Source organism: Rutilus rutilus (genome assembly GCF_951802725.1).
Source record: "Rutilus rutilus genome assembly, chromosome: 9".
Classification (NCBI taxonomy): Eukaryota; Metazoa; Chordata; class Actinopteri; order Cypriniformes; family Leuciscidae; genus Rutilus; species Rutilus rutilus.
This window is the reverse complement of record NC_140223.1, coordinates 13,384,495-13,411,073: the sequence shown is the minus strand read 5'-3', so window position 1 is coordinate 13,411,073 and position 26,579 is coordinate 13,384,495. Positions and strand designations below refer to the sequence as shown.

At 35.4% G+C, this 26,579-nt stretch overlaps 1 protein-coding gene across 3 annotated transcripts; it reads right to left on the bottom strand.

Annotated features, from left to right (window-relative positions):
• Window positions 1-615: 615 nt before the first annotated feature.
• Window positions 616-23,058, bottom strand: tmprss4a (transmembrane serine protease 4a). 3 transcript variants are annotated; one of them, XM_084418746.1, is made up of 13 exons: window positions 22,790-23,058; window positions 12,752-12,806; window positions 12,466-12,606; window positions 11,163-11,315; window positions 10,435-10,564; window positions 9,454-9,567; window positions 8,836-8,879; window positions 7,930-8,092; window positions 4,103-4,272; window positions 2,753-2,848; window positions 2,490-2,632; window positions 2,253-2,402; window positions 616-2,170 (listed from the first exon to the last, which is right to left on the bottom strand). In XM_084418746.1, exons 1-13 carry the CDS (start codon window positions 22,883-22,885, stop codon window positions 2,159-2,161), a joined length of 1,467 nt encoding a protein of 488 aa, XP_084274872.1. In that variant the 5' UTR covers window positions 22,886-23,058; the 3' UTR covers window positions 616-2,158. The 3 variants fall into 3 exon arrangements, with proteins under 3 accessions (XP_084274872.1, XP_084274874.1, XP_084274873.1); XM_084418748.1 differs by lacking the exon at window positions 22,790-23,058 and adding an exon at window positions 18,072-18,154; XM_084418747.1 differs by lacking the exon at window positions 22,790-23,058 and adding an exon at window positions 17,705-18,087.
• Window positions 23,059-26,579: the final 3,521 nt, after the last annotated feature.

Genomic DNA, 26,579 nt, shown 5'->3' with positions numbered 1-26,579 from the left:
GATACAACTTTCAAAGCTATTTAAACACAAGCCCTGCTGTACCACCCATCAGCACACCCAGGAGAACGTTCCTTTCATTTAACTTCTCTTCTTTAAGGTTGTAAAGGAAGTGGTTATAATACAAAAGGTAAAAAGATCCGAATGAATAGCATTGAATAATAGTTTTGTGAAAACCGGCTCTGGCTGAGCACTTTAAACGCTTGTAGACACATGTCATGTACTCAGAAAAAAGAGAACATTTTAAAGAAATATATGTATGTACAGCTTTTGTCTTTAAATTTACCTTTGTAAAAACATGTCATATTCCCTTATCATAACTATGCACCGCAGTAGATTTCTCTGGATTGTAAAGAATAAACTAATAAATATATCACTATGAGAAATAAAGGTTTGCAAAAAAAAAAAAAAAAAAATGACTTCTTGTGTTTGTTTGCTGTTTTTTTTTTTTTTTTGCTTGGGTAATCACATTTGTTTTGTGGGGTCATTGATGAAACCAAAGTTCCTTTAAGGCAAATCATTTCACTCGGCGGCCATCTTTGAAACGCCTCTCGGGCAAAGATTTCAGTCATGTAAGTACAGCTCCAATCTCTTTGAATGAGGAAACAACAAATTCTTCAAAGCCGTTGACCACACTTCACTTTATTATTCTAAATTCGACATTGCAGACACAAAACTGTACAATATTTACAAAGAAATATCCTTTACTTTCACAAGTAGGGTGAATTCAGGTAAAACGCGCTACATTTTTGACACTGAGATGACTCTCAACAAAGTCCTAATTACACTAGTCCACCCTAAATGAAATAAAAAAACCAACATCCATAAGTTAACAGTACATGAAAACATGTTTGAATGACATCATTTTAGCTTTGCGTGCAGTTTAAATGAACATATAAAAGAGTCTTACAACTCAAGAATCGAATACTACCCCACAAAGGGAAAAATGTGACGACCACTTAATCCTGGTCTTAATAGCTGGCCTCTATAACTGATGCCATAACTTGTCCATTAAGATTTGTTAAACATTTTAAAAGGCACCCATAGTGTTTTGGCTGAGTAAATGAGCACTGGCATTAATTCAAGGTTATAACATAGCACCTAGTATAAAAGTCCTCAGACCTGAGAAAAGTAAAAGTACAGACATCTTAAGATGAGAAAAAACAGAACCCTCTTGTGGCTGCTGTCTCAAAGTGCATTTTAGGTCACTTTGAATTAAAGAGACAGCTCATATAATTTTTTTTAAAAAGTCACCCTCATGATGACAGGCTGTTCACTGCAGGGCCAATGAGTGGAGCATGATTTCCAACTCCCACTCCCTGGATGTAATCTGGAGCTAGAAGATCTAACCATATCCCTCCACCTGTCCAAGATCCACCCATGACGCCCAGAGAGGAGGAGCTGGACCTCATTTGGCACTTGCTCATGACTTTATGATGTTCCTTCTTCAGCAGAACACAAATGGGCAAAAATGTAGCAGAATGTCTAAGTTGCTCTTCTCCATACAATTAAAGTGATCGACAAGATCATTCCCTTCAATCTTAAAAGTAAAGGTTCTTTATTGGCATCTATATTTCCATGAAGAACCTTTAGCTTTCTATTGCACAGAAAAAGTTCTTTAATAATTTAAAGTGTCTAAAAGTGTTTACACACAAAAAAATAATAATAAAATGGTTCATCTAAGAACTGTTCAGTGAAAGGTTCTTTGGGGAACCCCAAATAATAAATATATGGAATTGCTATGAAAACCTCCTTTTGTAACCAATATTTCTAAGAGTTTGTGCATTGTATGTAGGAGAGAAGCGTGAACATTCTTCAAAATGTCTCCTTTTGCGCTCCACCGAATAAAGAAAGTACTACAGGTTTGGAATGACATGAGGGTGAGTAAATGACTGAATTGTAATTTTTGACTGAACTGTTCCTTTAAGATTGCATTGTCCCACTTGTCTCCTCATTATACATACAATATACATTTCAGTGTGCAAAATCTTTTTCGTGGCACCTTTAAGTCCCTGAGTATGCTGACCAACAACTCCCACAGCGATTCATCCGCACATTTGTGTAAATCAAAATCTATCTTTAGTACCATATCTCCTTTTTGTGCATTGAGAACTTTGTGAATTCGTACTATGGGTTTGATGGTGTCTTCTCCATCCCAGACTCACGCAAACTCCTGAAGATGATAAGCAACCATGAGTATTCCAATATTACTAGGTGTACACAAAAACAGTAATTCCTGAACAATATGCTCATACCTGCATAACTGAATGGACCCAGTCAAGCATCTGGTCCATATTGGTGTAGACACCGGGACGATTTACTCTGGCACAACCCACACCCCAGCTCACTACACCCACCAACATCCAGCGGTCAGATGAATACACCAAAGGACCACCACTATCACCCTTAGAGTGAGAAAAAACAAACGGTTATATTAATAACATTATCACACTCGTATGAACTATTGGTACACAGAAAAGCAGAAAACGTACCTGGCACGCATCTACTCCTCCCTGCAGCAAACCTGCACAGATCATCCTAGGAGTGACGGAAGAGCCGTACACCTCTGGTCTTTGGCACTCGGCTCTGTCTATCAGAGGGATCTGTGCCTTTTGTAACTTTGGAGACACATTCCCTGCAGGAAAAACAGCCAGATAATGTTAAATACCGAGAGAGGCCTTTGATGGCAAGTCTATTTGAATCTGCCAGGGAGAAAAAAAAAATAAAAAATGGAGGATTAAAAAAAGCCAGGAACCTTTTTCCATCAGATGGCCCCAGCCGGTCACAACCAGATTGTCGTCTTTTTTAAGGCCAAGATCCTGAGGTGGCAGGCACACCGGCCTACGGGATTCTGAATGGGATGAAAATAATGATATTAGTATCAATGTTCATGGTCGAAAGATAACACAAAACACTGACCTTGAAGGATTGACAGAGCATGGTGGAGAAGGGATGCTGAGAAGCTGATTATAAAAATTCTGTTTTATCTAAACCAAATTATTCTATTTTATCTGAATTAAAATCAAAAGTGGATTTTTCAATAACATTGTAATATACAGTATAAAATGACAAATTGATATTAACCCTCTGGTGTCGGTCAAAAATGATATTTATTTCAATGAAAAGAATGTACTATATTTTAGTTTGATAATGTTTTGTGTTACTAAATGATATTGATGCAGTAGTTATGTTCAATAATGATATTGATGCAGTAGAATACTTTGGAGCACAGACTTAAGTTTGGTCTCTTTTTAAAGAAGACAATTGGCAGATTATTGATGAAGTGAAAAAAAAGGTATAAAAAAAAAGTTATAGAATTTTAAGTTTGTTATGAAAAATCCACAAATACTATATAAAAATTTTTTTTTATGAAATATATATTTTCCAAAACTGAGAGTATGTTGTGTTCCAAAATTGAGGTTGATATCTAAAAAAATTTGCTTTCAGTAAGATTTTGTTTTGGCGCAATTTCAAACATATCCACTAGAATGAAATTTGTGTCCCATTTATTTCCAATGTGGTCATTTAAAAAAAAAAAAAAAGTTCTTAAGACTATTTTTGTTTTTCAGGAACATTCGACCTTTTCAAATCATGTCCAGAATTTATTTTTCACACATATAATATATAGGCTATATATATATATATATATAGACCGAAGAGCACCAAATGGTTAAATTATTATACATTTATTGACATTATTAATCTGAGCATATTGTTTTGTTTTCTTAAGGAACTATAATAAGTTATTATAAAATATTTAAAATAATAATAACAACAACAACAACAACAACATCAAGACCACAAAAGATTAGTCCTGCACCCTTGGTGTAATGCAGGAAAAACAGATTGAATTTCTATTTGGCTGATGGGAATGCATTTATGTGGCCAGGTTTAAATGGAATCCTACTGTGTCAAGTGCAAAAGAAAGTAACTAAAAAACTCTCCAGGTTTTAACTCTTCATATTTAGGCATCCTGAATTTTTGGGTGAGTTTGGTGTGCACGTGTGTGTGTGTGTGTGTGTGTGTGTGTGTGTGTGTGTTTGTGTGTGTGTGTGTGTGTGTGTGTGTGTGTGTGTGTGTGTGTGTGTGTGCTTGTCTGATTTACCTCCCACAGTGATGGGTGACTGGAGTCTTATCATGGCAATATCATAGTCGTTCCGTCCTGAGTTGTAATTTCTGTTGACGATGATCTTGTCCACAGAAGAAGCTCCAGAAGATCCCAGATATGTGATTCCAGAGACTACATTCCATTTGACCAGTGCCTTCTTACCATCCCTGAAAAACAGAAGAACAATGTGACCATCTTAAAAGCATTGTCCTTTTAGCTTACACCCTGTATTAGTTCTATTTACAAAGCTTCAATTTATGCTTCAGGTAAGATGTGAACAATTCACAGTTGTGTTTCTTTTTTTGCATGTTGAATGAAGAATGACGTACAACAGTTTCTAAACCAGATGAACTTGTTAGGGCTATGAATGATTTTCAGAAATGAATGGTGTTTATAAAGAAATATTTGAAGTAAGTGATAAAAAACAAGTTCACTTCTGTGACTCGTATTTTCCCCATGTAACAGACATATGTAATTAGTAGACGTTACTTCATGCACTTACTATGTTAATAACAGTAAAATATGCATAGATACAAGTAACTAACCCTAACTCTATAGTAAGTACATGTAGTTAATTAATATTAGGCTACTTATTACTTCTCTAAGCAAGTACAATGTAACTACGTCACCTTAAAATAAAGTGTAACCCAAAGCACTTATTGTGTGTACATACATGCATGTAATTACAGCTGTTATTACATCTATAATTACACCGTGAATTTTAAAACCGTGATTTACATGCATAACATTAACATAAGCATAGACACAAAAAACATTGACAGCATTATGTTATTTAATGTGAAGACTAGAGTATAGAAACTAACTATAGCTTGCAAATGATTTGTAAGTTTGTACTTCATTATACTTCTTAAAAAGTGTACAGTATACACTTTTTTTTATGTAAGTACATATTAGTTAAAGACTCCTAATATAAAAGTGTGACTGGTTGTGCTAACTAACTGAATGTATACAACCTATTCATAGTTTTCTATGACGAAACAAGGCTTTCCTCCATTTCCCGCCAGCCATTTTTCCAGGTTTGTACTTAGTACCAATGTATTAAGACTGACATTAAAAGACCAAATTCAATATACACCTTATTGATGATGCATACTATGTACAGGCAAGATGATGAAACCAGAATATAAATGTCTTGTTAAGTGTTTTTTCCATAGGAAACCATTATAAAGAAAACACTTAACCATTCATATGTGTTGAAAACACTTGACCATTCACTTAACCACTCCCATGTGTTGCAGCGGGAATATCAACTCCTGCCCTCCGGCAGGCGTTATAGGGTCCCAGAATGCAGAAAGAACAAATATAAACACTCATTTGTTCCTGTGTCTATATCTCTGCTGAATCAATACGGGAGAGTAAAGAAGTGTTAATTCCTACCCACTTTCATCTATATTTTTATGGCTATTGAAGACCACTCTTGCAGGGCAGGGCCCCCCATCATATTAACTATCTATTTATGTTGTTACTGATGCTTATATGTTTTTTGCTTTTTTTTTTTTTTGTAGGTTGTTGCGTTGTAACTGTTGGAGCTTGTATTGCAAGACAAAATTCCGTGTACAAGGGCAATAAAGTGCTATCAAATCAATCATATTCTGGGTTAATTTGCTTGACTATAGTATGCATCATCAATAAAGTGTATACTGAATTTGATCCTTTTTTTAATACATTAAGGCACTTTAATTGTTTTTCATGTTTTCAGTCTTCATGTTTTCAGTTTCAAATAATGCAGAAGGTGAGTATGTGGATCACAGGTTCTCAAAACTTGCATTTTGTTCACTAATTTTTGTTTTTCTTCTTTTGAGAGATCTAAATAGTTGTGGCTTGAAACAGATGAAAAAAATGGACAGGTCTGTGTTGCTGTTTCATGGATGTTTTGATGATGTCTTTGCACTAGTCAAATGACTTAAAACTATGAATAGAGACTCTGTTGATGAACCAGGCTTTGATAGAACTGAGCTACAAATGCAAATACAATGCAAATGTGGGAACCTGCAATTGTTACTTTAAAGAGCTATTTCTAATTGATTTATACCACCAACAAAAAAATTACCTGATTTAAAGGGATAGTTCACCCAAGAAAGACAATTAGCCCATGATTTACTCATCCTGCAGACGGCCGTACGCATTGATTTACGGCAAAAGAGTAAAACACTTGAGCTTGACGCACAACGTAATGACGAACGCGGTTGCCCTGTTTGTTTGAACCGTGAGAGGCATCAATTGCCGTCATTATGTTGAGCGTCAAGTTCAAGGGTTCAAGCGTCAAGTTCAAATACTCTTTTGGTGTAAATCGATGCGTATGGCCGTCTACCTGAAGCCTGAAAAATTTTAGCTTACCATTTTTTTCAGTGTACCAAAATAAATTGATTAAAATATGCACAATTAACGATTGATTATTGATCTTAAATGCAAAAGTCATATTTATTGTAATTTATAAAAAAGGCACATCTCAGGGCCTACTTCGAGTAGAAATATTATTACAAATTAAACTTTAAAACATTAACTGTTTTGTATTTTAATATATTTTACAAAAATGTAATTTATTCCTGTGATGCAAAGCTGAATTTTCAACAATTACAGTGTCACATGATCCTTCAGAATCATTCTAATATTTAATAACACTCTTTAGAAATCACAGGAGAATAAACTAACCCAAACACATATAATACTGACAACACGGAACAATGACCAGAGGAAACCAAGGGTTTAAATACAAAGAAGTAATAAAGAAACAAATGACTGACAAGTGAATGAAATTAGTAACCAATGGAACAAGCTGGCACATGCTAGGAAATTAGGTCAAATTACAATGACGAGGAACACGGTCAAACAGGAACAGGGTTACCAGAACCAAAACACAATTATCTCATTTATAAAATGTGCCACATCAGGGTTTAAGCAGACGTACGCACTTCTCCTTGTGGTAGAGAGTCGGAGATTTGGAAATCTAAGCAATCCTTGCCGCTCGCCATTCTCAAGTAAAGGATTTGGACATTGACTGGTGCTCTTTTATATGTAAATGACATTAATTAGGCAGCATATACAAGTCAGAGATCTGAAACCATTCAGCTGAGCACAATTTCAACAATCATTTGTGATTTATAAACTTCACTTTTGGAAGAAAGGCGTACGAATGTGTTTTCGTTCTCTGAATCACACGTAAACGCATAAGAAATGATTGTAAGATGCAGGACGGTCCAAAACGGAGCATACACATTACATTTCGGTTTCATAGTACCTAATTTACGCACCTGTTAAGTTTTCCATTGATTACTCAGTCTGTGTATTTAAGGCTTCATTCATTCAGTTCTTTGTTTCGTCTCGTTTACATTTGTTTCCTGTGTATTTGTTATTAAAGATTGTTCTAGTTGGATTATATCGCTGTGCGCTTCGTTGCAAGCCACTCACCAGTTACAGTATCACTGTTTCCACAAAACTGTTAAGCAGCAAAACCTTTTCAACATTGACAATAATAATAACAATAGTTTCTTGAGCAGCAAATCAGAATATTAGAATGATTTCTGAAGGATCATGTGACACTGAAGACTAGAGTAATGATGCTGTAAAATCAGCTTTGACATCACAGGAATAAATTACATTTTTAAATGTATTGAAATAGAAAACAATTATTTTAAATTGTAGTAATATTTTCCTAAATAACTCTTTTACTGTATTTTTGATTAAATAAACCAGCCTTGTTGAGCATAAACTTAAATATATATATATATATATATATATATATATATATATATATATATATATATATATATATATATTTTATATTATAATGTTTATACACCTACCCATTGAAGCAGTGGGCCGCAGTGACCACCCAGTTTGGAGACACCAGTGACCCTCCACAGGTGTGCTGGCCGTTGTTCTGCAAGCTGACTTGCCAGGGCCAGTTCTCAATGATAGCGTCCTGTCCACCTACAATCCGGTCCTGGCTTCTGGACTTACCACAGTCTACAAAATAAAAACATCCAAAAATTAAAAAAAATTAATAAAAAGACAAAACAATGTGTTTCCTATCATAACAAAAAAAATATATTATGCAAATATGTTTTGTGTTCTGTATTAAAATAAAATTAGAAAATATAATATAAATATAAGTTGTCTGTCGACGGTATTTTAAACATTGAAGCGATAGTTCAACCTAATATTGACAGAAATCTCTTTCTGTTCTTTCTTTAAAACATGCTTTAGCATGTTGAATTGCCCAGTCCAGATGACTGACTCTGTCAGTGAACACACCTCTGAATTATTTGATGATGTATAATTAGAGCTGTTCTTGTTTAAAGATAAAGTTTAAAGTCTGCTTAAGTTGTGGAAGAACACTGTAGCCAGGGCTACTTCTCTCTGTTGTAGGCTATATGATGTGTCACACAGCTACCATAACGTGCAGTTCTATGTCTGTTTAGTTTCACTGTGTTTTGGTTCTGTTCTTTCCAGTTCCTGTTTTGCCTGTGTTCCTGATCATTATTAGTCTCCCTGGTAGTTAATTAGTTGCTGCACCTGTTGTGGATATAACAAAGAAGTGTTTGTTTGAATTCTCCTGTGTTGTGCGATTACTACAGCCACTACTCGTGACAGGTACTGGGCTACTCTGCAGCGGTTATCGTCCCGCTCGGTTTAAAATAGGCTGAATATAAACACTTATTTACGGACTAAAGCCCTAATTGGTTGTTGGATTAGGACTTCATAGTTACCTGAGCATGTTAACGTGACGACTTTTCCCGAACTGCATACCTTACTGAGAAAGAGGAAGAAAACATGAGAGAGTGAGAAAATGTTTACAACCAAAAATTAAATATGACTTAAGTTTGAGGTTGCTGTATATATAAAATCATTTAAAAGTAGACATTTCAAGCTTTCTATAGATATATTTCTAATGTCTGTAAGGCAAGTAGCCTATACTCGTTCGGGGAGACCGAGACGGCAGAAAGCGCATCCTGTTTCTTTTCTTTATTTTACAAAAGCACAACGTTTTGTTGTTTTTGTGAGTGTTAACAAATTAGAAAATTAGGAATGATGTATTACTTTTATCTGTATGACAAAAAATGACAGAGTATTTTAAACTGAAAAAAAGCCAGTGATCGCGCCGGCGGCTCCAATAAAGCGCGCCATACTATTGCTGCCTTCCTTCCACACTCAGCACGAACACTTGAATATGTGCCTTATAATAGTGCTTAAAACCACTTTTTTCTGAAATGCTTAGTTTACAAATTATGTGTGTGCAATATTTATTTCAAATAGGTGACACTTGGTTTGATTATCTAATGCAATGACAAGTAAAGAAATGTATATACATGAGTATCTATACTAACCGATCCGTTACGGTGGACTGGAAAGTCTGGGGTTTAGATGAGCCCACCATACAGAAATCCATTTTCAGATCAGATGACAAAAGACCCACTTGAACTACGCTGAAAGACGGATTACTGAGAACACAAAATACAAGACAATGAAATTTAAACAATGCAGAATAAATGAGCTATATTCTATTATACGTTTATAATCAAGTCAATAATCCAAGACTTGTTATTCTGATGATAATTGTAGTTTTGCAAACTTTCAGTATTGATGCAATTCCAGTTCCTGAGTTTTTCCAGTTTTCTCTTGTTGTAAAAGAGTTAGTTTACTCAAGAATTTAAACAATTGTCATTACTTACTCACTCATGTTGTTCCAAACCCGTAAGACTTTCGTTCATCTTCCAAACACAAATGAAGATATTTTAAATGAAATCTGACCTCCATTGACAGCCACACAATTACCACTTTGATACTTCATAAAGCGATCATAAAACTAAACCATATGAATCGAGTGGTTTAGCCCACATTTTCTGAAGAGACTCGATTTCTATATTTGATGAACAGATTGAATTTAGGCTTTTATTCACATAAAACCATTGATCAGCGAACATAACCAGAAGTTTAACGTGCGAGAACAAACGTTATTGGTTCTTGAGGAAGCTCAAATGTGCTATGTAACACGAGAATGAACCTCATTGGTTCTCGCGCATCAAGCATGCTTGAGCTTCCATTTACCATATCTGATGTCTGAGTTGATGAATGTTTATACGTGAATAAAAGCCTAAATTAAATCTGCTCAGCATATAAAGCATATAGGTTTACGGCCTTTTTATGAACTTTTTGAGTTTAAATTTAATTTAAAATACCTTCACTTGCGTTTCAAAGATAAGTCTTTCGGATTTGGAATGACATGAGGGTGAGTAATTAATGTTTTTTTTGTGTGTGAACTAACCCTTTGAGTGTAATGACAACATGATCTGTGGACCAATACTCACGCTGAGTACCCAAGCTTTTGGCACGCAGTCTCTGCATGTTGTTGGGTGAAACTTTCTTCACATACACTTTTCCATTTATTCTCAACGGAGCTGAATACCTGAAGCACATTATTGGTTGAGATCAGCCGTACTGTGCAGAAAGAAAAACAGTTTTAAAATTCAGACATTATAAAAGATTTATATTCATTATATGGTGGTTATATTTGAAATATAAATCTGGCTCAGCCATGAAATTCTAGATGGCGCAGACTGATAGCTCTTTTACATGCCATCTGCAAGCAATCACACCATTACCACTTGACACAAGCTGATTGGCCTCTGCTGATTCTGTAGCCAATGAGATTGCTTACTCAACATTTAAATAGTCCAGTTCAGTGTTCACCGGCTAGAACGGCAGTGCGCCATCAGATTTACTCTGAAACCCTCCACCTCCCCCAGCACCACCTGCCCAGATCTGCTATGGGATTTATGCATGTCTATTAATGGAGCATCAGCATATATCTTACATGACCAAATCTATCCATCCTCCAAGACAATATACATTGCCATAACTATATTATGTATACACCCTCAGAAAAGAGGGTGAGGTTGGGGCATTTGGCTTGTTTGTCTTGAAACAGGACAAACAGGTTATATCTTTGCTGACTGCACGCATGTCTGTGAGCAGGTATGTGGGCGTGTGTGTGGGCGCATGTGTATGTGTGTGTGTCTGAACACAGGTGACTTACGGGGGAAGGTGGAGTTGGCTCTAAACTGCATTACACAGGCTGACTCATCCTCAGCTCCACTGCAGTCCTCCTTCCCATCACAGGCCTTCTCCAGAGGAATGAACTTAACCGATTTTGAGCAAAAATAATACTTGCTGTCGATCAACTGCTTGACTACGTCATGAGGAAGAGGAATGAAAACAGCATTTGTTAATAAAGCAATTAAATGAATCAGTGTTTATGTTTCTTGAGTCACAAACGTTAAAGGAGTGACTAAATAACTGTTGTTGATGAGAAAAACATATTTTGACTCATTGTTATTGTTAAAAGTGAAGTGGAAGGTTATGACCAGAAAAGAAAGTAGGTCATTTTCCCTGGCCCACATTAAAATTACTGGGTAGAAAACATTAAATGTAGAGGAGAGAGGGGCTAGTTGTCACACGGGGGTGTTTGTCAGAGGGCTTTATCTGAGTTGATCTGTGTTCTCAGGACAAGGGTATTTTGGGCAAGTTGTTACTTTAAATATTATAAATGTTATACAACATTATAGAATGTTATAGGATATTTTAATGTTATAGAATATATGTATTCATTAAAAGTTAATGCATTTAATATAACAATACATGTTGGATGCAATGTATTACAGTTTTCACATTTTAAATATTATAAATGTATATATAATGTATGTCACATGTTTTAAATGTCATAGATTTATACAATTTATGATGTATTTATTACAAATTTCATGTTTTGAATGATATAAATGAATCCTATGCATTAATCTTTACATTTATACATTGTATCAATTTGAAACATGTTGTAATTGTTACATTTATACAATGTATTCACTGTTATAAATGTAAGCTGTGTAATGTATTATAGTTTTCACTTGAAATATTATACGTTTAATATGCCGTATTAACTGAATTAAACGTTTGAAATGTTATTATTGTTATACTTTTTTTGATGTATATGGTTCAATATTTATGCATTTTAGCTTTTTATACTTTTGCTGTTACAGAAATTGTTTTACGTTTCATAATTGTTTCATTTTGCTAAATTGTAATAGGCCGTTTAGTGGCAGGTTCCAGTGACAACTTACCCCACTTGGTGTAACAACTTTACATGCTTGTTTAATGAACTTTATCTTTCAGTAACAGAGGAAATGTCCAATAACTTTAAAGTAGCCAAGAATTTAGAGTCTGTTTTTGACTTTCAGACATACAGTATTCAATGGAGTGAAAGCATGACAACTAGGCCCTGGCCTTCCCTGTATCATAATCACATGAGCTTAGAGATGGGGTGAAAATGACCTAGAACTTACTGAAGAAAGCAGCCACTGCCAGAATGGCCAGTATAACCACCACGATCAAGACTGTTATGATGATCTTTTTCGCGTTTGGACTTCTCGTGGTTGGAGCTTTTGGAGTCGCCATTGTTTTTCTGTGTTTTCCGGGCTGAGCAACTAGAAGATAATATGAAAATGACGAAAATCATTGCAAACTTTCTTTCTCGTAAGACACCCACTTGAATCAGGAGTATTACAAAGGAGGGTATTGATAAAATCGCATGAATCAGAGATTGATAAATCGGGTGATAGATTACTGTACCTGGTTGAGGTGGGTTTAAGGGTATAGTATTCTCTTCAGGAACCTGAGCTTTAGTCTGAGAATGACGAAGAGAGAAGAGAAAAGGGAGAAAGTTAGAGATCATTTTGTTATTTCTATGACACATGTACCCCTGAAGCTTTATGACTCAGTTTTTGATATCACTTTCAATGTGTCACACGGGATTTTTTTCAGTCTTTCTTGAAATCTCAAAACTTCCTTGTAAACCGTCCTACTCAGCTTAACCATGTAGGCCGCGATTTATCTGCAGTAAGTAACAAACAGTTAGCTTGATTTATACGATCTGAGACCACAAAGAAGAAAGTGTGGTAGATGAGGTACATCGAACATTTACGTTTTTTCACTGAAACCTGGACTTTAAAAACATAAAACTTTGCTGCCACGTTTTTAGCAACATTTTTAAATCTCATCTTCAATTTGACACCTGTTAATCTTGTATGGTTATTTCAGTTACTGATATGGTTACTCTCATGGCAAAGCAGGAACACTTCCCTTGTACTTATGAAAATTCAATTTTTGATTGTATCAGATCAGACATGACTCCTGACATCACTAACACAGCTGGATGTAAACCTTAATAGATAGACCTATTGCGCTGCTGTTTCAATTTTAAGAGCATTTTTAACTTCTTACGTCAAAATAATTTCTCTTTTGAGCTGTATATTAATATAATCAGGTGACTGTTTTTTAAAAAGGGGACATTTGTAACCACCACAAGCAATTTAAAGAAAAATCATTGTAATTATTAAAATAGCGTTGAATTTGTATGTCTCCTTAAAAAGCTTTCTATGGTATTCTATCAAAGTAAAATACACCAGGTTTGTCACATTTGAGAATGTGAAGTGACTCTTAACATCAGCCTGTCAGTCAAAACAGTGACTAACGCTTAATATGAGTGTAACGGATGATTCCAGACAGCTCTGTTACTGAAAAAAACAACCCATAAAATAACAGCCAGAACAAATAGTCTCCAAAAACAGGAGTGGTGAGCTCTGCAGATTCGTTATCTCCAAATCTAATACTGTGGGAGAAAATCCAGGCTGAATGAATAAATCCTTAAAAAAATAAATGTGTCTAAATACACTTAATGCTCGTGTGCTTTAAGTTGATTCCCTTAAAGCTTCAATGGAAATGATGTTTGTAATTATTGATTAAATAATGGAAATTAATGTTTATATATCAAACAGCATAGTTTACTATTGAGATTTCACTGTATGCATCAAGACTAAAAGTTGAAAACATTTTAGAATATCAGAAACAATATTTAATATTTAAGACAGTTTTATTAAAATGTTGGATAAGTGTGCAAATGTTTACCAGTGAATATAAAAGCTCTCGAACTACATAAAAAGCTTTCCCAAATTTCCCCAGTTTACTTTGCAAGTTGTACCCAGAATTTGTGAACAACATTACAGTAAAACAACAAATGACTCAGACTTTCTTTTTCGTCATCATACAACGTACAAACTTTCAGCATATCTAGAAACCAAGGAGTTGACAGGATAGATATGTATAGATATGTCAAATCTTAAGTTGGGACAAGCAAATAAGCTGCCTTCCACAGTTTTCCAAACACCAGAATTCCAAATAACATTTGTTGAATTTTAATGTCGTGAGAGAAATAATGGACTGTGATTTTTTTAATCATTTGAATGGTGATTTGGAAATAATGGATCAATTTGACAGAAACTGAATTATTAAAATGATCCGAATTCCAATTTATCTTATTTGTATGACACTCATGCCTCTCTAATGAGCCTCTAATCGAGTTTCAAACTGATAAGCCAGCCACAGGTCAGTTTCACTAGTAATACATTTAACTGCCACTTTGAACTGAGGTCAAGAATGTGGTGTGGCAGTTTCTGAATTTGTGTTGTCTTGTGGTCCTTGTATCGGTGCATGCGTACATTAAGCTACAGCTGCATGATTGACTTCTCAAAAGATGGAAGTTGTCCTATATCACAAAGCAATGCAGCATCCCCAGTGTTTTTAATAAGGACTTAGTTTTTGGGTGTGGTGTTCTTATTTTATGAACCACAAGGAGGGAACACACCTTAAACATTCAATTGTCTTCTTAAATCAAAAGAGATTTGATAATGGCTTTTTTCCACAAAGAATTTTCAAACAATATCCTGAGAACACTCCTTTGATACATAAAAAAAAAAAAAAAAAAAAACTTTAAACCCCAACCAAATAAGAAAGACAAATAGGAACAGTACATCAGTATTTCTAATGGTTACATTCCAAGTATGCACTGCGGTAGGGCTGGGTAGTATAATGATATGTATGATGATATGTAGTTGTAAAAATGATATGTAATGATGTATAATGATGTAATACAACATATATTGAGACACCACATATAGTGTCAATTGCAATTGTCTAATATATAATTAGTTGTATTAGAACAGAAAATGACCTAGTCTGCATTGGTTCAGAAAAAAATTCAGAATACATCTTTGTATTGTAAACAAACACTGTTAAATAGTGTCAAATATTGGTGATATTTACATAGCAAATAAAGTTCAAATTGAAAGGTTCACACAGTGGAGCTTGAATCCCCCTTTCAACAAATACTGAAACCACAGAAAGTTCTTTGAGAGACAGAGACTGAAAGTTGAACTTCATTTAAATGGGTCATTATCACACTAGGATATCTGGACAGAGAGAAACAATCATGCAAATGGTGAGGGTAGTTTGAAAAGAGTTGTTTACTAATAAGGTTAACAGTAAAATTTACAACTATATTGTGTTGATGCACAGAGCAAAATATCTAAAACAAAATATCTAATAACGAATCTTGTAAAACAGTAAGAGTGGCAGTTGACAAGAAACTACGAAATTATAACAAAATAGCCTTGTTGGGATAGTCTGTGTTACCTGTGTTACACAGTGTTCAGTCGTACACTGATAACATCACTTGTACAACGCAGCACATTGTTTATTTTTTTATATAATTTTGTTCAGTTAAACAGCAGACACTACAATTAAAAACATAATGATACCGGTATTACTGGTGCCATCACATGTCGATTAACTGGTGGGAAAATATATCAAACAAAGCATAACGTCAGGTAAGAATATGATGGATAGCATAAGTGTTTTGTTCTAAATTATTTTCCACCCTATTCAGTATATAGATATACAAAGAAAAAAAAGTTTGGTGTGGTTGCTTTGAGAAAGATCTAGACATACATTAGGGTAACTCAACCATTATTGACTCCACACCATTCCAAGTGTTGTTGATCTATATTCTGGTATATCTATATAAATATTATATATATATATATATATATATTTTTTTTTTTTTTTTTTTTTTTATAATCAGCTTTCAGGCCCCTTGAGGACTACAATACCAAATCTGACAGGTACCAATTAGAAGAGATTTCTCAGGTCAGAAGTATCAAAGCGGACTCCTGCCAAAGCGGATTAGTTACACATGCCAACAGCTCTTTTCAAACTGCACCCAATTATTTGTTGTTAATGTCTCAGTTTTTGCATTTAAACCTTCAGGCATACTGATCTCACATAGGCCTAAACATTTTATCAGGAACCAGACCTATTCAAATGACTGAAATGCAAAGTAGGATTTGAACAATGCACACAAGAATCATGTTTCTACAACACACACACATATATAAATAATAAGTATATGTGTGTATGTATGTATGTATGTGTGTATATATATATATATATATATATATATATATATATATATATACACACACACACACAACATATATATCATTGCACAAGCCTTCATTACTAATGCAAACACATCCTTGTTAGAACTAGAACGAATGAATGACATTTCTAAGAAGTTATTGGGAGTAATATGGTACGCAGCACGATGTATGATATAACATTGCTTTCATATAACAGTTGGATAAACAAGAACTTAATACTAAGTTACTTACATTTATACACAACCAGTAAATTAGTACACACTGTAGTGCGTTTCGTTCCTGAATGATTCTGTGTTTCTGAATATATTGGTTGAGTAAATTATTCAATGACTCATTCATAGACACTTGTTTTCCTTCCAGAATAATTCATTCATTTTCAATTAATCATTTGAATTAATTATGCGATGACTCACTTCGAATTAAGACTTTCACGTTTTTCATTTCTGAATGAATAGGTGTTGATTAACGAATAGATTAAATGAATTATTAAGACCTGTATGTAACCTGTAACGAGATACTGAAAAATCCCACCACTAATGCACAGAATGGCAGTCTGCATCCGAATATGCATATTCCCCAATAGGTGAAAAGCAGTAAATATTGAAAAGAGTAGTATTGTCTGAATTCACAGTAGGCTATTCATAAAACAGTAGGTGAAAAGTACCTGGAAGACCTAGGCTACTACTTCCGGCGAGATTCTTAAGTGTGCATCCATTAAACAGTTTAGTCCCATGAGGATTTGGGAATGACAGTGACACAACGCAACTGACAATGACAACTTGACAAATGTAGTCAAGATTTCATTTATTTTTGCCAGATTTACATTGCTTTCACACTGGGCTCGTTTGTTGCGGTCCGAGCGCGATTGTCCCCAATCATCAACACTTGTACATGTGTTTTATTTAACTAAATAGCCTACATCATAATCAGCTAAAACGCATGCGCAGGTCACTTTACTTCCTGAACAAGTGCGCACCCGAATCCGAGTTGTGGCTTTCACATTCACGCGAACCGCGGCACGGTTCGAGTGCAACTGAACTCAGACCACCTCCTCCAGATAGTCTCGGTTTCGGTACCCCAGTGCGCACCCGTGTCCGCACGACAGCGTTCACATTGGGAAGGGGAACCGTGCCCCGTTCCGAACTAAACTGCCAGTGTGAATTTGAAAGCACCAGCGTAGGCTACGCTATCAACTGCACAGTGAAAATTGCTTCTTTGAGTAGAAAGAATCAGTTCAAACTCAACTCACCCTCATGGCTCTGTTTCTCCTGTCGACGGGTTTCTGCAATCTGCCGGCCGTACAGAACACAGCAGAAGACAGGGCAGTGGAGACCGCAGAAGCCACCTCTATACCAGCAAAAAATACCTCTTAATTCTACGATGCTCCTTTTCTTAGCGCACTATACTTCTCTTTTTCCGTAAATTCTTCCTGGTCTTGCCTTTCACTCAACAATTCCTGCTACCTGATCTGCCTTAATGCTGTTTCAAACTCGCTGTGCTGCAAGTCTTTTGAACGTGTTCACCCTCTGCCCTCCTATGCAGATTTGTTTGGAATTGGAGTTTCTCTGCGCCCGACCAGAACCCTTACCTATGTAACACAACACCACCCATCTCACCTAGATATGTCGCTCCTCCTCGCTGCATTCAATCACTTCCTCGTTGGGATGAGGCCAAATCCTGTACGTGGTTGAAGTTATCTGAACTCAGGGGTGCTGTCTGAACGGTTTAAAAGCGCTTTTACGATCAGGAAGTGGCTCTCAATTTCCTGGATCTTTATTCAAACAGGTTTTAGTTGTTATTACTATTCATTGTTTATCATCATAATTATGATCTATTTGAAGTCTTTTAATGATGACTGCTCATCCGTTATTAATGTAACGTTAGATCAGGAATCTGCCGGTTGTCACACTGAAATAGCTGACTGAATCATTCATGTTGCTGATGTATCATTGCTCATGTGAGAAATAATATGTATTCACTCTTCGACTGCTGTGATCTCTTTCTATTGCTCTACTTATATATATATATATATATATATATATATATATATATTACAATTTACATTCAGAAATTAATTTCTGCATGTGTTTTCTTCAGTTGAGCCCTCTCAGCCAATAGTTGTCACATTTGTTTTGATTTGATTAGGTCTGATCATGAGACTATATTTCAGTTGACTTCACCTTACTTCACTCATTTCATGGTACTTTAATTTGCTTCAACTCACTTATTGATTTCACATTACATCACTTATAAAAATCAATTTCATTTGTCTATTTCTGTTCAATCAGTTTGACTCACTTTGGTTTGGTTTGGTTTGGTTCTCTTCACTATATTTTCCTGAAGTAAAAAAAAAAAAAAAAACACCACCTGTCTAAAAGTGATTACCTGTCTACCCCTGATTAGTTTCTAAATATATTCACATTTGATTTGATTCAATTACATTTGAATTTGCTTTGATTCAATTAATTTCACTTTACTTAAATGATACCTGACAGAGTAAAGTTTGAGTGTGAAACCAGATACACATTTAATTTGGATTGATTCAAATGAATTTGGTTTAGTTTGATTGGTTTCAGATTCAATTTGCAACATAGTGTCGGCCCAGATCCGGGCCACATCTGGTATATGTGGATTCGATGTGGGCCGGATCTGGGCCGACACTATGTTGCTGACTGGTTTACTTCACTTGCATGCCTTTTATCATTGCTGACAACAAATGCAGATAATGTAATCATGTTAGGGCTGGTGTAACCTGCCCAAACTGGCACCTTTGAGTATTATTTCCATTTAGAAGAAAAAATACTTAATAAGGCTAGCCAAAGGATCAGCATTATATTCAAATTTGACCTCAATATGCCATAAACTCACATCATGTGCGTATTTAACTTTCTCTTTTACAGCGTGCCGTCTCTAAATAGAAAAATCTCTCACCTCCTTTTCTAAACTCAGTGATCAAATCACTAAACTTTGCTATAGTTCAAAGGTAAACTAACACACCATTTATATAACCAAGTGAACCAGATCAATGATCATTTGACCCTGGTGTTTTGTTATCACTGTTATTTCTTTAAAGAGAGAGAGAGGACTCTAAACTTTGAGTCACATGTAGAGAAAAGGTTCTCTGTGAAAGTTATCAGTGGGAAAGTGATCATGTTTCTATTAAGGGTCAGGTCAGTGTGACCTCTCCTTGACCGGTGTGACCCCATGATACTAGTGCATCTCAGTCTTGTATTAGGAAACTGTGTGTAATGAATTCCATTGACACAGCCTTTGTTTAACACATACTGGCTCTCCACAGAGCCATGATCCGATATGTTTACCTTGTTAAACATGTTGTTGACACTGCCATCATTACAAAGCAAGTTGCTCTGCCACTATTGTGATGTAGTGATACTAGAGTCGCATGTGACTCAATGACTCAATCTGTTTTTGTATTTCAAATCATTCTTCAAATTTGAGCAAGAATGTGAAAAACAAAGTCAGTGAGAACATGAATAAGAATGTTGCTCAGACATTTGAATATAAAATAGGAATCACAACGGAGCACTGTTTGGAAAGCTGACACCAAACTGCAGCGTTAGCCCAAGGTTAAAACAATGTAAACACTGTTTGTAGACAGGATTGAAATTTGAATTAGAGCTCTCAGCTCATATCCTGATATCTGATAAAGGAAAATGAGCTCATATTACTTACTGGAATATTGTACAATGTCAGTGTGGAAGGAAGTGAATGTCTGTAGATGTGTTGCATCATTAGCAAAAACCTTTAATTAAAATAGGTTGTGTATCTCTACGTATTTAATCACATAATTAATCATACAGAAGGGCAAGTCTGAGTGTTGGGATAAATGTTTCATTCAAATAGGTTATAAGGTAATCATACAATGTGACTGATAATATGCTACTAAATATATATATATATATAGCCATGACCGGCAATGAATACACTCATTGACAACAATTATGCTTTATTTTAAGTCTTTTAAGTATGACAGGAATCTACCAGTTGTCACACTGAAATAACTGACTGAATCATTCGTGTAATGCTGCTGTATCATTGCTCATGTGAGAATACGTATTCTCTCTTCGACTGCTGCGACCTCTTTCTATTCTCTACTTAAAAATATTTTAAAATTTACATTCAGAAATTCATTTTCGTTCATGTCAGTGTTAAGCTAATGAAAACACTACCTGACGGAGTGGAGTTTATGACTGGTCATTGGAGATAAAATAAGTCAAGTCAAGTCAAGTCAAGTATATTTGTATAGCGCTTTTCACAATACAGATTGTATCAAAGCAGCTTCACAGTATTAAATTAAAATGATACAACAAGGTTTGTTTCTAGTGGAATTTATTGATTGATAAAATCAAATTAAATATCCCCAGAATATCCCCAACTGAGCAAGCCAAAGGCAACAGTGGCAAGGAACCGAAAAAACTCCATCAAGTGACCTAATGGTGTCCTAAAACTCCATCAGGTGACCCAATGGAGAAAAAAAAAAAAACTTGGGAGAACCCAGGCTCAGTCGGGGGCCAGTTCTCCTCTGGCATTTATGAACTAGAGGCCGGATTGTAGTTTGAACTGTGATTCCCGTCCTTCGGATGAGACGTTAAACCGAGGTCCTGACTCTCTGTGGTCATTAAAAATCCCAGGATGTCCTTCGAAAAAGAGTAGGGGTGTAACCCCGGCATCCTGGCCAAATTTGCCCCTTGGCCTCTGTCCATCATGGCCTCCTAATCATCCCCATACACTGATTGGCTTCATCACTGTCTCCTCTCCACCAGTAAGCTGGTGTGTGGTGGGCGTTCTGGCGCAATATGGCTGCCGTCGCATCATCCAAGTGGATGCTGCACATTGGTGGTGGCTGAGGAGATTCCCCCCTTTCATGTAAAAGCGCTTTGAGTAGGCCTACCTAGAAAAGCGCTATATAAATGTAATTAATTATTATTATTATTATTATTATTATTATTAATTATTATTATTATTATTATTATTAAAAATATTATATGAATGCCTGGCTGAAGAGATGCGACTTTAATCTAGTTTTAAACTGGGAGAGCGAGTCTGAGCAACGAACACTATCAGGTGTAAATGTGAAAATGCTCTCCCTCCTTTGGTGGTTCTGGATATCCTAGGTATGACCAAAAGCCTTGAATTTAGTGATCTTAAAGAGCGCGATGGATTATAGGGCGATAGAAGATCCGTTAAATAGACTGGAGCTAAGCCGTTTAGGGCTTTATAAGTCAGTAGCAATACCTTGTAATTAATACGGAACTTTATAGGTAACCAATGCAGTGATGATAAAATCGGTGTTATATCATATTTTCTTGATCTAGTAAGAACTCTAGCGGCGGCATTTTGGACTAACTGTAGCTTGATTGATTATGTTAAGAAGGTGTCTTGCGTTAAGTTAACAATCCCTGTGTATATAGTGTGTATATAAGCCATTTCATACCTAGAGATTGGCATGGTTTTATTTCAGTTAGCCTAATAGCTGGTTTGATTTGCATTGAGAGATGATCTTATGGAAAGTACTCCATGCCAATCTCTGGTATGGTGAAGGCTATGTGATGATGTGGGGCTATTTTAATTCCAAAGGCCAAGGGAACTTTATCAGGATGCATAGTATCCTGGATCCATGAAGTAACTGGCCTTTAAAAATAAAAATCTGCCTGCCTCTATGGGAATTTAACATAGGGGTGTCCAGACCCTGTATTTTAAGGAAGAACATTTATTTATGTACGATACATTATTCATTCACAAAGAAAATTGATGTCCTTAAAGGTTGGATTTGTCCAAAAAAAATTGAATTAAGGCATTAAGTTCAATTTCCAAAAGATGATTTTTTATTCCTCTTTTTAGTCAACTTTAGCATGGGTGTCTAAACTTATGCATAGCACTGTATATATATATATATATATATGATTTATTTATTTATTTTGTTCATAGGGCCCTGTAGTAGAGGATGGGCCCCCTGGGAATCTGGGTAGTCATTTATTTATTTATTTTATTCTTTGATACTGCAAAATTCTATTATTATACTTGCTGTTCATTTTAGCACAGGCAAAGCGGAACATTCTACACACATCCTGCCTAAAGCAAATACACACCCTTACTAAAGGAAATCTGAATTAAACATACCCTAATTTTCTTGAATTATTCTGGTGCTATTAATTACAACCCATAGAACAATTAGTCCAATTCCCTTAAAGATCTTACAACTTTAGAGATATCAGATGGCTTTTTATATATATATATCAAGCGCTCTTATAAAAGATAACATTTAATATAAATGAACAAAAATCAACTAACAGACAAACTAAGCAGAACTTACTGTGGTTGTATTCCAAAAGGATCTGATGTCGATAAAGACTGGCAGGTTGTGTTGAATCCTACTTTCTGCTCTTGCTCTCACGTCCACAGTGGTCATGGAAATCAGTCTTCACTAGGCAAACCAGTATCAGAACAAACATATTTAAGAATCAAGCCTCTTTATAACCAACCCTTGCTGCTCTTTCCCTTTCCACCGAACTGCTTTGTCCATATATTCTTGTCATCTTTTTGTTGTAGTATGTGCAAGGAATGAGATATAAGGAAGTGCTCGTGTTCATTTTCTCTTTTGTGTTTTTATCTTGCAAATAAGAGCTCTCAACACATCCTGATATTTGATCTACAGGAAAATATGCTCAATTACATCATTACCAGAATAGTATACATTGTCAGTGTGGAAGGAAGTAAATGTATATAGATGTGCTGCATCATTACAGTAAATCCAAAGTAAAATATGTTGTGAGTCTTTACTTATTCCAACGTAATTAGGACACACTGAGTGTTGGAATAAATGTTTCAATCAAATAAGGCATAGATTGTCAGTGGTAATCATATTATATTAGTTCTTATAATATTAATATAATACAAAGACTTAATGAAAAGACACAATAAATGAAAAAAGATATATATTATAGTGTTTACATCTAATTTGTTTTGTGTGTGGATATTTCAAATATAAATGTATATAATATTTAGCTTGTGCACTGTTTGTACAATAGTAGTCATCTGTTTAAAGTGTTTACTTTATGACTCCTACCAAGGCTCAGTTTCGAGAGCCCTCATTTTAAACCACTAATGTAACTGTGTTATTATTGTAATATTGTAGCCTGCGAGCTGCACGTGACAGGTTGTGGTATTTGACTTGATCTCGATGTTCAAAACATTCTGAGAACTCTGCAGTGAGCGCGGCATCCACCCGCATCTGTTTGTGTGCAGGGCAGCGGCACTGTTTTCGTGAAATTCACAGTTTTGAAATGAAGATAAAGAGGTGCAAAAGGGGAAACCCCCTCTGCAGAACATCATTTTCCTCGTAAATTGAAAATTAATACTTTGATCCTCCACTTCACATTACATTTGACCTAGTGATCTGTTACAGACATAAAAAAGTACCTCACTCAGTTATATACTGTTTATGTGGTTAAGATATTCTCACTTGCTATAGGAAAGGGTGGTTCTGAATTTTAATGAGACATTAAAATGTCAGCATGTGCGATAGCTGGCAGATAATAAAATTAAAAAAAGGAAAATTACTGCAAATGCATTGAGGCTGGTTAGAATAACTTATTGTCAGAGCATTATTCAAATATGAAAAGTTTCATTATTTACTTGTATGACTTTCTTTCTTCTGTGAAACACCAAATTAAACATTTTGAATAATATTGTGCTCCTTCCATGCAGGGCCGTGCACAGACCTTTTGAGGGGCATGTGCTGAAACTAAAAAAAGGGCACCCCACCTCCCATTTTCAATAACACAAAATAATAGTCTCAAAAGCTTTAGATTTATTCACGATTAATAACAACCATAATAATAATAATATAGATACACATGTTTTAAGGGCTTCTTTAAACCTAACAGCAACCTTCTGTGAGCCAGGGATGTTGGTCTCTTGAAGGTCTCTTATTCACTACACTTTCTCTAAAATTTCTCACTTTCATCCTCATATACTGATTGGCTTCATCACTCTGTCTCCTCTCCACCAGTAAGCTGGTGTGTGGTGGGCGTTCTGGCGCAATATGGCTGCCGTCGCATCATCCAGGTGGATGCTGCACATTGGTGGTGGTTGAGGAGATTCCCCCTTCTATGTAAAGTGCTTTGAGGTCTCAGAAAAAGCGCTATATAAATGTAATGAATTAAAATAAGCCAGCAATAAAAAAATAAAATAAAAAATAGTGTGAAAAGTAGGCCTACAGTTGCAGTGAAAAGCATTTCTGAAGGATCACGTGACACTGAAGAGTACTGAACTGGAGTAATGATGCTGAAAATGCAGCTTTGATCACAGAAATAAATTACATTTTAAAATATATTCAAATAGAAAACAGTTATTTTAAATTGTAAAAATATTTCACAATATTACTGTTTTTGCTGTATTTTGGATCAAATAAATGAAGCCTTGGAATGAATTAAATCATGAATTACATTGTGCATGATACAATATAAAGATTTCACAGTGATCTTCTGTAATGTTTTTTTTTAAGTCACTACTACAATATTACTGTAGTAAAACCTATTTTTTACAGTCTATGAGTAAAACCATGTGAGGACGAGCGGAGAGTATAGAATATAGGCTATAGATTAAAAAATTAGCTAGATAATACGTGCATATTAACAGCCTTGAATTAACCATAACATGATTAGTCTAAATGTTAATAAATTAAGTGTATCAGCAATCATAAATCAAAGAAGAAATGTCTTACGTCTTAGAAATATATGTTACCTAGGTGACGAGGATCACTCGTAGCTTTGTGTAAGTTCCAGTACGAAACAGCGCGGGGGCGCACCTGTTATTTTTCCGATGGTAAAAACAAATTATATGTTGTTGTATTACTTCAGTATATAGTTTTTGACCAGCGAATGTGTGCAAATGTGCATTTTTTGTCCGTCATTAAAACGGCGCCGGCGGTATCACATTACATTTTCATCAACAGGTTACAAACTAGTTTGTTGTACCTATATGGGCGCTCAGTTTTTCCTGCTGTAAAATAAATTTGGCCAAAATCGCATTTTATAAAAGATGAAATGCTACTGTATGCACAGGCTATTTAAGTGTCTATGTATTGGCTATGACTATAGATGGCAAATGCTAGCCGTAGCCTACCTCTCAGTCTCAGGCGACGTCCCACATGTCTCAGTGAGTCAGACATTAAATAAATAAAATACTAGCCTTTATAGACATAGTGTTTAGTAGTAGCCTACTTATTCAAACAACAAGATATTTATTTACCCTTCGCAAAACTTCGTTCAGCAGCTGTTTACTGTGCGGCTGCTGTGGAACTTCAGGATTCAGTGATATAGAGGGGGCGGAGTTATCAGCTTACTGACAGCTTGAGGATCGAATACGATTTACACAAGTTCATTTTAAGAACTTTCATTGGCTAAATATTTGTAAAACAGACAGACAGACGTAAATGGTAACCAATAGCATTGATTAAAAAAAAAAAAAAAAAAAAAAAAACACCACCCAAAAAAGGGCACTTCGGAGTGTAAGGGCAAAAAGGGCATGTGCTCTGCACAGGTTGAGCCCTACCTGTGCACGTGCCTGCTTCCATGCAATTACAACAAACAGAAATTTTAAAAAATGTGCTAGCTCTTTAAAGTATCAATTCATGTGTTATTTTTCTAGTCTTATGAATAAAATGTCACATTATTATTCAATTATGATCTGTTGACCAATGTGACCAGATCACTGAGTTGAACTCAAGAAGAGAATCAATCAGATTTGTGAACATGCATACTGGTTCTGTGAATTGCATCAACCAATTAATCGAAGAGACATCAGAGACTCATGAAGGTGTCACAGAGAGCTACTTTAGTATGTTCCTCACAAAAATCTATATTGCTTCAGAAGAAAAGGCTTGTTTTTGCATGCTTTTGTAAACGTCACCCGCCTTACTCTCCATGCATTTATTATCAAAAGGGTTTCTTTTGTAACTTTGTCTGGCTCATTCAAGACAATACAGATGATAAATGCATGACTGTTCAGTGGTTAACGGTTTCTCATTCAGAAGGCTGAACTTTATCTTTCTGGTTTTGTATGTCTTCCCTCATGTTTCCTGTACTGTCTTATACAAGCTA